Source organism: Mustela erminea, chromosome 10, assembly GCF_009829155.1.
Source record: "Mustela erminea isolate mMusErm1 chromosome 10, mMusErm1.Pri, whole genome shotgun sequence".
Classification (NCBI taxonomy): Eukaryota; Metazoa; Chordata; class Mammalia; order Carnivora; family Mustelidae; genus Mustela; species Mustela erminea.
In genome coordinates this window covers 101,143,765-101,158,075 of record NC_045623.1, presented here as the reverse complement: position 1 = coordinate 101,158,075, position 14,311 = coordinate 101,143,765, and the positions used below count along the sequence as shown (strand labels likewise).

The 14,311-nt window shown below is 50.4% G+C and overlaps 1 protein-coding gene across 3 annotated transcripts in view; it reads left to right on the top strand.

Moving 5' to 3' along the window:
• The window catches only part of TNFRSF8 (TNF receptor superfamily member 8), a 61,953-nt gene that overhangs the window by 19,455 nt on the left and 28,187 nt on the right, over positions 1–14,311 (top strand). For 2 of the 3 annotated variants that reach the window (XM_032302633.1, XM_032302631.1), the window contains exons 3-6: positions 1,458–1,574; positions 9,363–9,515; positions 13,394–13,463; positions 13,836–13,996. In XM_032302633.1, coding sequence (XP_032158524.1) covers positions 1,458–1,574; positions 9,363–9,515; positions 13,394–13,463; positions 13,836–13,996 — 501 coding nt within the window. The remainder of the gene's footprint in view (positions 1–1,457; positions 1,575–9,362; positions 9,516–13,393; positions 13,464–13,835; positions 13,997–14,311) is intronic. The other variant, XM_032302632.1, reaches the window with a different exon arrangement.

The window sequence follows — 14,311 nt, the reverse complement described above, 5'->3', positions numbered from 1 at the left end:
AGAGAGGGAGGGGGAAGCAGGCTCCCTGCTGAGCAGAGAGCCCGATGAGGGACTCGATCCCAGGCCTCTGAGATCATGACCTGAGCCGAAGGCAGCGGCTCACCCCGCTGAGTCACCCAGCGCCCCATCGCTTAAATAATTCAATGCGTTGTTAACGGGGCTGTCACACAGCTAGGCTCCTGGGTCATCCCATGTACTGTACTGTGTGCACTTTAGAAACACGATTCCGAGCCGGGGTCCCCCGCTTCCGCAGAATGACTAGGCGGCACGAGGAATGTCGAGGACCGATGGTTCAGCCTCACTTAGTCCGAACAGAGTGAGGGTAGAGAAAGATCCGGCTCGAACAGAGAAGTCGGTGACGCCATCAAGCCAGGTTGGACGCTCTCAGGGGGTCCGTTTCTCTCCATCCTGGACTCTGCTTGCGTCTAAATCACCTCCTTCTCAGGCAGGCTGTGGCCACGCCGCACCTGCCACGACCCGGCAGCTGGCGACTTCAACGGCCCTTGGCCCCAGAAGAGAAGCCGTCTTCACTGGTAGCTTTTGTGAAACTCTCAGAGACGAGGCTCTTTGGCGGACATGGCTCACGTGTCTCTGAAGCCGAGTGGTGAGGAAGCTGTACTCTGATTGGCTTGTCTGGGTCATGTGCCCACCCTGAAGGACGAGGTATTCTGATTGGCCTATTTGGGGTCATGTGCCCACCCTGAAGGATGAGGTATTCTGATTGGCCTATTTGGGGTCATGTGCCCACCCTGAAGGATGAGGTATTCTGATTGGCTTATCTGGCTCACGTGCCCATACGGGCTCAAGCTGTGGGTGGTAGGCATCGCGGCTAGGGCTGTCCCTGGACCGAGAGCTGGGTGAGCAGGCGAAGGCGCTCTACCGTTTTGCCGCACGGAGTCGGTGTCGACGCCGTGCATCTTCCGTCCGTGTGCAATGGGACTCGGGGGCTGCTGGCTGATCTGCGCGCATCTCAGTCAGGCTGGCTGAGGCTCCGCAGGGTCTAGGGACTCCGGACTCCCTAGTTGCTGCAGGGAAGCAGGGCTCCTGCCCGAATGACCGCCGCCGGGGCCCTCCGGAGCTTGCGGTGCGCCGAGCACACCTGCTTATTTTCACCATCCCTTTACCCCGCTCAACAACCCGAACGGGGGATCCTGCTAATCTCAGGGTGCCCATGAGTCACTGGAACTGGCCCGAGCCACGCAGTGGGAACCCCCCCAGGCGCAGCTCTTCCACCCAAGCCGGGCTGCTTCTCCCGCCTGCTCGCTGAACTTAGGCGAGGTCTGCGCTCTCCCTGGCAATGCGTCCACGGTCCACGTAGAACCCGAGAGCTGGACCACCATGTTTGGTGGGTTGAAGGGTGGAGCTGGGAGGGGCTTCAGGGACGAGAGGTAAAGTCTGGGGAGGTGAGGTCTTCGCCAAGGCGGCTCGGCCTGGAGCTTCTCTGCTTCCTTCCCCAGGGCACACCTCGCAGCAGCCGTGCGCACGGGGGTCATCCGACTGCAGGAAGCAGTGTGACCCCGACTACTACCTGGACAGGGACGGCCGCTGCAAGGCCTGCGTGACCTGTTCTGGAGGTAAGGGCCCTGTTTTCCCCCGCAGGGGCAGCTTCCGGGAAGGGGGAGACCTCTGGGCTGTAGGCAGAGAAGGTCGGGAGCAACCCCATTTGGTGCCTGGATGGACTCTGAGTTGGCCCCCTGGTGCCTCAGTTTACCCCTCTGTATTTGTGAATTGATATCAGCCATTGATGTTTTGCATCCGTTTTTGTTTTTTGTTTTTTTAAGATTTATTTGAGAGAGAGAGAGACAGACAGACAGACAGGGTGAGAGAGCATGAGAGGAGAGGACAGGGAGAAGCAGACTCCCCATGCAATAGGGAGTGGGATGTGGGGCTGGATCCCAGGACTCCAAGATCATGACCTGAGCTGAAGGCAGTCGCTTTACCAACTGAGCCACCCAGGCACCCTTGCATCCGTTTTTAGAGGGACTTCGACCTCTAGGAGATCCCCCCCACTCCTTTTTTAATGTAATCTCAATGCTCAACTTGGGGCTTCAACCTATGACCCTGAGATGAAGAGTCTCATGTTCTACAGACGGAGCCAGCCAGGCCCCTGGGGGAAATTCTTTTATCTCTGCTTTACAGTGAAGAAACCCAGGTTTAGGGAGGTTAAGGGCCTTTCCAAAGTTAGAAAAGTCTGGTAAGGGGCAGATCAGGAGTTTGAGCTGTCTGTCTGACACCCAGAACTGTTATTCACCTAAGACCACAAGTGCTTCCAGGAGAAAGCGTCCCATAGCACTTTCATTGTTAATTTATTATGGTTGTGGTTTATGTGCTCTCTGGTGTTTTGTTTTGTGTGGGTTTTTTGTGGTGTGGGGTTGGGAAATTTGTGGAGATTTCTTGTACCCTAATAAATGTTCACATTTTATTTTACCTTATTTTATTTTTTAAAAGATTTTATTTATTTATTTGATGGACAGATCACAAGTAGGCAGAGAGGCAGGCAGAGAGAGGTGGGGAAGGAAGCAGACTCCCCGCTGAGCAGAGAGCTTGATGCGGGGCTCGATCCCAGGACCCCCAAAATCATGACCTGAGCCGAAGGCAGAGGCTTAACCCACTGAGCCAACCAGGCGTCCCAAATGTACATATTTTAAAAGCATGTTTAGTGTGTTTGGGGAAAAGATGGATGTTCTGTTGGTTAGGTACAAAATTCTCTATATACCCATTAGATCAGGCTTGTTAATTGTGTTATTTAAATAAGAGGTGTTCTTTTTTTTTTTTTAAATATGTATTCTTTTAAAATAATTTTTAAGTTTATTCAAGGTGGGGCACCTGGGTGGCTCAGTCAGTTAAGCAGCTGCCTTCGGCTCAGGTCATGATCCCAGGGTCCTGGGATCGAGCTCCACATCATGGTCTCTGCTCAGCAGGGAGTCTGCTTCTCCCTCTCCCTCTGCCTGCCACTCTGCCTGCTTGTGCGCTCTCTCTGTCAAATAAATAATTAAAATCTTTAAAAAAAAATGTATTCAAGGAGTCTCCACACCCAGTGTGGGGCTTTAACTCATGACCTTGAGATGAAGAGTCACATGCTCTATTGAGTGAGCCAGCTAGGTCCCCTGAAATAACATGCATTTCTTTTTTTTTTTTTATTCTTATCTATTTTTGTCACTTTCCAAATGGTTGATGTCTGAGTTAAATGTATAAAATCCATCTCCCCTATGCTTGTTTTTCACCAGATTTTCATTGTGTTCTATTAATTTTTGCTGTCTGTATGTCAAAGCTATGTTATTAGGTACAATGTTCATGAATACTGTACTTTCTTGGTGGGTTGGACCTTTCATCAGCATGAAATACACCTCTTTGGTCCTTACAGTGTATTTGCCTCAATTCAATTTTTGTTTGATATCAATATTGCCATTCTTCTTTGTCTACGCTGGTATTTCTCTGGCATATCTTTACATTTAAAATTAATGACTGCATTGTAAATGAAAGTTATCGGCATTCATTATAAAACTATCAAGCAATACAGAAGTGTGAGGAAGAAAGCCAGCTCTGCCCCTTCTCCTTCCCCTCCCTTGGGTGTCTGACTGACACTTCTCTGTATCTCTGTATAGAGGGAAGAAGCATGGGAAGGTGTGCAGCCAGACAGTCTATACATACATAGAGAAAAGGGATTTTTAAAAAAAGATGTTATTTATCTATTTGAGAGAGAGAGCACACCCATACGGCATACATACATACACACATGAGAGGTAGGGATGAGCCGAGGGGGAGGGAGAAGCAGACTCCCCACTGAGCAGGGAGCTCAAGATGGGTCTCCATCCCAGGACCCAAGGTCATGACCTGTACTGAAGGCAGCCACTCAACAAACCGAGCCACCCAGGCACCCCGAGAAAAGGGATCTTTAAGAGGTTGGGCTCTTACTGTTTATGATGTTCAAGTGATTATATTTGATTTTATTCAAATGATTCAGAGGAGGAAGAGACTAAAGTGAAAATACAACAATCACAAGAGAACAGTTTCTAAAAATAAAACCATCTAAAATTAAGAAGAGATTATGAAAATCAAGAAGCAGTTGGAAATCATTAAAGGAATAACTGTCTCTTGTGGTAAAATCACGTTCTGCTTGTTTCAGTTTTTGGACAGGATAGGGTAGGTTGGCTTCCTGTAATGAAAAATGAAGTAATTAGCTTGCTGCTTCCTTGACCTCTTCCTGACTTTAATTACTGACTTACGTTTTTTTTTTTCCTTTTTACTTTGTTATTGCCTATGGTATTTATATTCTTTAAAATAAGACTCAGTCCCTTGGCCTGTTAGCGTTACTTTGCTATTTAAGGTTATTCATTGTGCACTAGGAGTACATTGACGACCACTTCTCTATTTCTGAATTTTTCATTTTGATTTATTGCTTGGTTGGTTGGATTTCACTGACCTGTGGATTTTTGAGGAAAGACTCATCTTTGTGCATCCCCTGAAAGGGGTTTCTTTCATATTTGACAATGTTTCTTGCCGTTATGCCTGAATGACAATTTTGTATATGATTATTCCTAGAAATTTTCTTTAGAACTTTGTAGGGTTTGGTGCGTTGTCTTCTTTGCTGAATATTGCTGTGGAGTGGTCTGCTCTCTGCCTTCTTTTCTCCCCTTTGTAGGAGACTGCAAGTATAACACTTTCCTTATCCTTAGGGCTCAGAAACTTATAAGAATATGCCTTGATATTAATTGTTTGGAAAGAATTCTTCCTAGTACCTGGAAGGTCTTCTGTCTGTCTCTCTCTTTTCAAGTTTTTAGGTATTTAAGTAATCTCTATACCCAACATGGGGCTTGAACCCACGACCCCAAGACCAAGAGTCTCATGTTCCACACACTGAGGCAGCCAGGTGTCCCTGGAATGTCTTTTCTATGTGCAGATTTAGTTCTTCTTCATTTCTGGGAAATTGGCTTGGATTTCTGTTTCTGTTAAATATGTATCTCAGTATCAGTTTTATGGTTGCCTCTTATCCTGAAGTTTGATTGTGTTTTCCTTTCTTCCCTGCCATCATTGTCGTCATCTTCTTCTTCTTTTATGATTTTACTTATTTATTAGAGAGAGAGAGAGACAGAGAGAGCGAGCAGGAGCAGGGGAGAAGGGCAGAAGGAGAGGGGTAGAGGGAGAAGTAGACACAGGCTCCGCTCTGATCAGGGAGCCCAAGGGTGCTGGTGATGATGATGATGATGATGATGATGATGATGATGATGATGATGGGGGACTCTATCCCAGGACCTCAAGGTCATGACCTGAGCTGAAGGCAGGCATTTAACTGACTGAGCCTCTCAGGCGCCCTCTCCCTGTGTTCTTTCACCTTTTTATCTTGCATGCACTGGCATTTTCTCACTGCTTTTTCCATGCCACAAACTCCGTCTTCTTTCTGATCTCTTCCGCTGCTTGCCTCCCAGGTGTCACCAGGACTCCCAGGACACTTGTAATGTATTCATTGAGTTTATTGGTGATGCTTTGCATCTCAGTTTGCTTACTTTAACTCTCTAGTCTAACTTGTCATCCCATGCTTTTTAAAAGATCCTCTTTTCTTTGAGCTTTTCCTTTGCTGAATTTATATTCTTTTTTTAAAAAAGATTTTATTTATTTATTTGTCTGAGAGAGAGAGAGAGCACAAGCAGGGGAGTGTCAAAGAGAGGGGGAAGCAGGCTCCCTGTTGAGCAAGGAGCCCGATGTGGGACCCTGAGATCATGACCTGAGCTGAAGGCAGATGCTTGACTGAGTGAACCACCCAGGCTGAATTTATATTCTTAATAACTTTTTTTTATAGTGTGAAGCACTCCTGGGATTGCTTCTGTTTTAGTCTGGGTTCTTGGTCTTTCCAAACCGTATTTCTATCTCCTTTAGATCTTTCTCTTTCTTTTTCAGTCTTCCCTTCTCCCTCCCTCCCTTCTTCACTGCTGCGGTGTGTCTGCAGGGCTCTCTTCTCTCTCTCTCTCTCTTTTTTTTTTTGCTTCAGCTTAGCAGGGGCAGCAGCTTGTTGTGGCGTAACTTCTTTAACACCTGCCCTACCTCCCTGGGCTCTGGTTTGTCTTTTCAGCTCAGACCTTCAGCTGGGGGCTGAGTGTTACTTTTCAAAAACACTGTAGTAAAAGGTACATAACAGAAAATGATCATTGTAACCATTTTTTTAAAAAGATTTTATTTATTCGTGACAGACAGAGAAGGAGAAGCGGGCTTCCCATGGAGCAGGGAGGCCAACATGGGATTCAATCCCAGGACCCCGGGATCATGATGTAACCAAATCATGACCTGAGCGGAAGCGAGTCGGATGCTTAACCAACTGAGTCACCTAAGCGTCCGATCATTGTAACCATTTTAAGTGTACTGTGGCGGGGGGGGGGGGGGCACCAAGTGCATTCACATTTTTGGGGGCAACATTCTCACTATTTCCCAACTCCAGCCCCTGTTCATTTACCCCAACTGTAACTCTGTCCCCACTGAACACTAGCTCCCTAGCATGGTACCCCCAGCCTTTGGCAATTACCGTTCTACTCACCGTCTCTGTAAATTTGACCACTCTAGGAAGTTCATATAAGTAGATCCTAAAATATTTATCTTTTGTGACTGCCTTATTTCATTGAGCCTCGTGTCTTCAAGACACTGCAGCAGGTGTCAGGCTAATACACCACTGGATGGATCGACCACATTTTGTTCATCCGTTCATGTTGGTGAAGACTTGGGATGCTTTTACCTTTTAGCTGTTGTGAATTTTGCTGTTGAATACACACGTCGGCAAATAATCTGTTCGGGTCTCTGCTTTCAGTTCTTTTGGGGTATATCCTTAGCAGTGGAATTGTTGGATCGTGTGGTCATCCTGTTTAATTTTTGAAGGAATCCTGAGTGTTAACTTTTGAAACTGATTTTAGGAGCCCGAGGGCTTGGTTGGGAGGCAGAGTGCAGCCAGAGACGGCTCCGTCCTTGCTGGGAGAGGGATCTGCCTTCCCTTCCATCAGGGGCATATCTAGAGATCCTGCTGCCCGAAAAGAAGTGTACCCCCTCCCGGGGCCTCTGTTCATTTCCCCTGGGCCTGCCTTCCTGAAAGTTCGCACGTCCAGCACCTTTCCCACCTTTGCCCAGGCCTCTGTTTTTTCTCCTTGAATTTTCCAGGGATGTCTACTGTTTGTCCTCAGTCTACCACTTTTAGATTTTCTAGAATTCTTGGGATTTTATGCTCTCCTCAGTACTGCTTCCGGGGTGCAGGCAAGAGTACTGCTCCGGGGCCACTACAGCGAGGAAGAGAGAGATGAGAAAGCCCCCCACGAGATGGCTTTAGGGGCCAGGCCTGGGAGAAGTGCCTATCATTTTTGTTCACATCTCATTTGCTAGAATCTTGTCACGTGACCCAAATCCAACTCTGAGGGGGGCTGGGAAATGTAGTCTTTGTGTGAGCCCACAGGAAATGAATTGGTGACTACAGCATTCTGTGCCCGAGGATCCCTTTTTATGGCTTCGATGTCCTTCCTTTCTTCCTTGAGCTCCAGGGGATTCTGTTGTATAGCTGCAAATTCCTGAGGAGATATATATATATATATATTTTTTTTTTTTTTTAAAGATTTTATTTATTTTATTTGACAGACAGAGATTACAAGTGGGCAGAGAGGCAGACAGAGAGAGAGGGGAGGAAGCAGGCTCCCTGCTGAGCAAAGAGCCCGATGCGGGGCTCGATCCCAGGACCCTGGGATCATGACCTGAGCCGAAGGCAGAGGCTTTAACCCACTGAGCCACCCAGGTGCCCCAATTCCTGAGGATATTAATTGTACTGATTCTAATGGTTTGTTCTGTGGGTTTTTGTTTTTTGTTTTTTCTTTTATCTGCTCTTTCGAGAGTTAGTTCTTTTTGAGTTTGGAGCTCTTTTTCTCTCCCACGGGTGACCCTTCTGCACACTGTATCTGGTCGCTGGGATGGGGGCGTGTGTTGTTTAGTGGCTAATCTTCTGTAGGGTCCCTTCCTCCCACGTAGGACCAGCCCTGGGGCACTGTTGTGCTCACCTCACCCAAGAGTCTCCTGGGGGAGATGCTTGGCTTCTGGACCTGTGGCGTAAGTGGATGAGAAGCGTTGGGGAGACTGACCCAGCTGGGTGCTCCTGCTGTATCCCCCATCGGCTTCCCTGGGGCCTGCCCCTGCCCTGTACCCACTCGGAGACTGGAGCCTCTCCCAGAATAACCGTCTTGGGTATACTTTGGGCTGCAGGTTTCCGTCTCCTTCTTCCATGCAGCCCCACCTGCTTCCATGTTTCAGGAAGCCTTCACCATTTCCGGTTGGCCAAGGATGCCCTGTGTTGCTTTCCACGGATGTTTGCATTTGCCGATTACTTATACCAGTGTTTTTTTTTTTTTTCCTCTTGACATAAAATTCACCACTTAATTTATTTTAAAAATTAAATTATATTAACTGTTTGTTCTCGCATATAAGCTCTATGCCCAACGTGGAGCTTGAACTCGAGACCCAGAGATCGAGAGTGGCGAGCTGTGCCGACTCAGCCAGCCAGGCGCCCCTAAGATTCACCATTTTAAATGTGCAGTACAGTGGTTTTATTGTATTCACAATATGCAACCCACCTCCACTGTCTGACTTCAGAAAATTTCCACCTCCCGCAGAAGAAGCCCTGTTCTTCCCATTTCCCTCCTGTTCCACTCCCTTATAGTCGCCAGTCGACATTCTGTCTGTGTGGATTTGCCTAGTTTGGGCATTTCAGAGTCATCACTATACGGCTTTTAGTGACCGGCTTCTTTCACTTTGCAGTGTTTTCAAGGTTCATCCATGCTGTAACAGGGTCATTCCTTTTTAGGGCTGAACAATCGATGGGTGGACATTGGGGTTGTTTCTACTTTTTGGCAATTACGAGCAATAGTGACATGAATGTCAGGTTTAGGACCCTCCTCCCAGACCCCCGGCAACCACTTGACAGTGTCTCGATGGTTTGATCTTTCCCAGAATGCCGCAGAGTTGGAATCACACAGCACGTAGGTTTTTCAGACGGACTTCTTTCATGTAGCACTGTGCCTTGAAGGGTTCCTCCATGTCTTTATTTTTTATTTTTATTTTTTTGCCCATTTTAAAATGGGGCCATTAATTTCTTTTTAATACGATTATAATGACATCTGGGGATCTGGGTGGGGAAGTGGAGTCTGCCCCATTGGCCCTGCCTGGCTTCTGGCCCTTGTTGCAGGAACATTCTGGAAAGAAGGGCTGAGCGTGCCAGCTCCCTGCCCAAAGGGAGGCCACAGCGGCATCTTCTGTCTTGTGCCAAACGGGCACTGGCCATGAGGGTTCTCTGGCTCTCTTCCCCTGTCCTTCCTCTGTCCCCTGTGACTCTTCTTTGTGTCCCTTAGACGATCTCGTGGAGAAGATTCCATGCTCAGGGAATTCCTCCCGCGTCTGTGAGTGTCGGCCTGGCATGTTCTGTTACACATCAGCCACCAAATCCTGTGCCCGCTGTAGGCCGCACTCCGTCTGCCCACCAGGGGAGGTCGTCAGGTTCCAGGGTAAGTATCCTCACCCTCAGGCCGGCACCAAGATCTGGGCCCAGCTGCCCCCGCCCCAGATCTCCAAATGACCTATGACCTCCCACTTCCTTCTTCCTGTTGGACAGACCGCTGTCTCCTTCGGAGATCCTGTAGGGGCACCAGCTACTGCAGAGCCCCCTTCCCCACTTCCCTGCACTTTGTGTCCTGGGCTCAGCGAGACTCTGGTGGCCAGAAACACAGGCGAGCCGGGATGAAATCTTGGGTTGGTTTGAGGTTTGGGGCAGAAGTTCTCTGATGCCTGGTAAACAAGAAGCAAACTCTGTCGTGGGAGTTCCCCAGAGGATTAGGGCTGGTTTTGCCAATTCACCATTGAGGCATTGGGAGTTAGAGCTACTGAGACACTTGGATTTCTTTCTCAGTTTGCCGTGTGAGCTCAGGCAAATTCCTTACCCTCTCTGGGCTTCTAATTTTCTGACCGTACAAGGAGACTCATGGCCAGAAAGGAGGTAAGGGCCACAGATGCTGTGTGGGTGGTACTGAGGACACGTTCTAGAAGGGAGGCTTGGGGAATGGGTGGACCATAGCCCCAGGCTGGGGAGGCGGCAAGATGGAATCCGAGGAGCCAGGCCCACTGGGGAGAAAGGTGCCAGCACCCCGCCCCTGATACTCCCACTTCTAACCTGGTGCTTTCCACCATCCTTACCACCTTCTCCCCCTCCGTCCGTCCGTCCTTCCCTCACACGCCACAGCCAGTCCCATAGCATTTGTCCACCTAATTCTGTCTCCTATTCCCCACACCCAGTTCCTCCTGTCATTCCTCGCCCCTGGCACACAGGCCGAGCCACCCTTGCAAAACCAAATCTGGTTCCCTCTGTCACACACACAAACACACACCTGGGGGGGGACACTTTAGTATCTTCTCATGACTCTCAGGACAATGCCATGATCCTTTGGCAGAAGAGAACCGGTTTTTGGAGGGACTTCTTTCCTAAAGTCTGTGCTGTTCGGCATTTCCGGGCTGCTGGCTTATTTGGCTCCATGTCTGGGATAGGCGAACAGAGAGAAAACCCAGGGGACTCATCACTGTGTCATTCCTTGGGTTCCAAGGCCTTCTCTCCGCTGTCCAGAGTCGTCTTTGTTTAGACACGTACCCATGGTTTAGCTGTCTTTAGTCGGAGGACTAGGGAAAAGGGCACTCGCTGCGTATTGCCACAGGCCGTCTCCCGGACAGTGTGTACACGGCCTGCACCATGCTCCTTCCTCCAGCCCCAGACTCAGCGCGAACCTCCCTCTTTCCTTGGCTCAGCTTGGTCTGCTCGCTTTCAGTTCTGTGGCTGCGTGGTGCTTCCCCCTCTTAACAGGCCTTTGGGCATGTGGTTCCCTCTGCCTGGGACACCCTTGCCTCCTGTTCGCTCAGTCAGCTCCTCAGCCTTGAGCTCTCTGTCCACACATCACTTTGTCAGGAGGCTTCCTATGACTTGTCACAGGTCACATCTGCGTTTGATCTCTTACCACACAGCGTCCTTCGCAAACGTGGATATGAACATTTGTGTCTCTCATGGTTTGATCAGGGCTGGCCTCCCTCCCTGAGCCGTAGCTCCGTGAAGCTAGACCATGCCCGTTGTGCTCCTGGTCATCTAGGGCCGCAAGCCGGGCCACGGGCTGGAGTGGAAGATGCTAGGGGCTGGGCATCAGACCCCTGGAGTACTGTTAGATTTGCACCTGGGGGACGTGTTCCCACCCCATCCTGGGCTTCAGTCTCCAATCGGGAAAATGTGAAGTTGTTGGTAGAAGGCCTTGGGGGGACTTTCCAGCTCAGAAACTCTTGCATATCTGGGAAAAGTACCTGGAGTTCTGTTGCTCCAGCCAGGCCTGTGGACCCTCTCCTGCCAGGGAGGCCCTTTCCGTGGTGTTCCTGCGACTGTCACATGCTGGCGCCAGAGGCCCCTCTCTGATGCCCTGGACTGTGCTGCCCCTAGCGGTCCCACTGGCCACATGCAGCCAGAGAGCATTTAAAATGTGGCCCATTGGGTTGAGATGGGCTGTCAGGACAGAACATTCACTGGATTTCAAACATTTAGTAGACAAAAATGTAAAATGTCTCATTATTTTATTTATTTATTTATTTGACAGAGAGACACAGCAAGAGTGGGAACACAAGCAGGGGGAGTAAAAGAGGGAGAAGCCGGCCTCCTGCAGATCAGGGAGCCCAATGTGGGACTCTATCCCAGGACCTCGGGGTCATGACCTGAGCCAAAGGCAGACGCTTAATGACTGAGTCACCCAGGTGCCCCTTCATTAATTATTATTACTTTAGAAGATTTTATTTATTTATTTGACAGAGAGAGAGAGAGAGAGATATCACAAGTAGGCAGAGATGGAGGCAGAGAGAGAGAGAAGGGGAAGCAGGCTCCCCGAGGAGCAGAGAGCCCGATGTGGGACTCGATCCCAGGATCCTGGGATCATGACCTGAGCCGAAGGCAGAGGCTTAACCCACTGAGCCACCCAGGTGCCCCTCATTAGTTATTTTTTATATTAAATATCTGCTGATGTATTTTAGATCTATTAGGTTAAGTAAATTAACTCCACATGTTTCTTTTTACTTTTTAAAATGTGGTTACTAGGCAGTTTCAGATGATGTGTGGGATTCCCATCATGTTTCTCCACAACAGCGCCGCTGGCTGACTCCTGGACTCCCTGGTTTCTGCTCCCACAGGGCGACTCTCCAGCCGTAAAATGGAAAGTAGTTTCTGCTTCAGAGTCGGCCCACGGCTGTGTGCCCAGAGCTGGTGCCGGTGTTCTCTCCTGAAGGGCTCAGAATGCCATCAAGCAGGCCGAATCAGCCGTCTTTTACAGCTGAGGAAGTTGAGGTCCAGAGATGGGTCAAGTCTCCAGGCCACAGAGCAGGGAATACCCGAGTTTGGGTTTGAAGGTCACACCGGGCGTGGTCACCCTACCACACTGACGCACATGACACATCCGCATTGCTCACGCTGCCTGCCCAGAAACCTTCAGATCATAATCCCACCTGTGGGACACTCTCTAAGCAATGTACAGATGGGGAGAAGGACATGCTATGGGTTAGGCATTTACTGTATGTCACGCAGTGTGGTGGGCACGGCGAGGACGATGGAGGCGGCACGCGAGCTCAGATCCGCCGGACGGAAAGTGCTATGGGTGTTCCTCTTTCTGATGGCATTCTTCAGTATTCTTCAGGAATTCTTCAGGAATCTTTGGGTTGCTGGAAACAAAATCTCAAAATTCTTCAGGATTTTTTCTTCAGGAATCTTTGGGTTGCTGGAAACAAAATCTCAAAATTTTTTGATTCCTGTAACTGCAAATTCTGGGGCTCCCTGGGTAGTGTCGGGCTATCTCCGGTCCCCTATGTGTAGGCATCTGTAAGATTCGTACCCGCAGCTCCTGGCTTGCCTCCCACCCAACCCCAGTGGAAAGACGGCTTCTCCTTCCAAGAACTGAAACCAAAACCTTGATATCGTTCCTCCTGGGCACACCTTGGGTCACGTGCGCATCACTGAACCAGTTCACTGGGGTCAGAGGAATCAAAGGGGTTGATGGGTCTGGCTGGTCTGTGTGTGCTCCGGGAAGGGAGGGAGGCGAGGCAGCCTCAGCCCTGAGCACAGGCGCTGAGACTGGAAAGTATTCCCCGGGGAAAGTCAAGGTGCTTTACCGCAGCAGGGCCTGGACACTGGGCAGGCTGAAACATCAGATGGCCGCAACATTTTCCAAGCACCTCATTCCGAGCTCTGGGTTGTGGTGGTAAAAGATCTGTGCCTGGAGTCCTCAGGCTCTTTCATGACGTCTCCTCAGTGTCTCAGTGAGTCTCCTCAGGCTCCGCTGTGACGTCTGTCACTCCTGCATTTCTGTCCCCCCTGTAGGCACAGCAGAAAGGGACACCATCTGTGAGCGACCTTCCCCAGTGACCAGTTCTGACTGGGCGGCCACCAGGTGACTCCCCTCTCCCCACCAGCTGACCTTGGTGTGGGGCTGTCCCGCCCCATAGGATGCTCAGGGCCCCGCTGGCTGTGGTGGGTTGGGGTTCAGCCCAGGGTGTCAGGACCCCGGGGAGTCCCTCTGCCAAGCCCACAAGCCACTGAGGCCCCACCATGTGCTCAGTCTTCCCAGAGCATATGAGAGAAGAGCCTAGAAAACACAGTCCTTGCTCCCAGGAGCTGATGGCGGGGCTGCCGGACGCTGTGGACAGAGGGTCTGGGGACCCCCTTCTCTGCAGAAATGGTTGCCCTTGAGCACAGACCCCCCCCCCCCACTTCGCCCCCTCAGGAGAATTGGCAGTGCCATTTCTAACTTTTCTCTTGGCAGCAGCACCCTCCAGGCCAGGCCCCTCAGGACTGCCTCAGCAAGCTCCAGGGCGAGGACCACGCTTCCCGGAAGGGGCGCTTCCCTCACCCTGGAACACGGTTCCAAAATGACGAGAGCCCCCAGCTCTCCCTCCTTGGTGCGGGAGCCCAGTCCAGGTCCAGGTGAGTTCTTCCGAGAGGCTGTGGCTCGTTTCTAGGGCAGCAGCGTCTCGTTGGCAGGTGACCCCTGCGGGCTGGTCCAGGCAGGGGGGGCCCTGGGCTGCGATCTTTCCCAGTCTGGGGAGAAGAGTGTCTCCAGGTCTCTTGGGGCTGTAGTCATGGACGAAGTCATTCGCTGGACAGCTCGAGTGTGTGTGACGCGGAGGTGCTGGTGCAGGAGCAGCTGTGGGTCTGACACCCTCCGGGTTCCCACGGCGACCGGCGGGGCCCTCAGTCCACTCCTGCCATGGCTGACTGGCCTCCGGTGCTGGCCCGTGG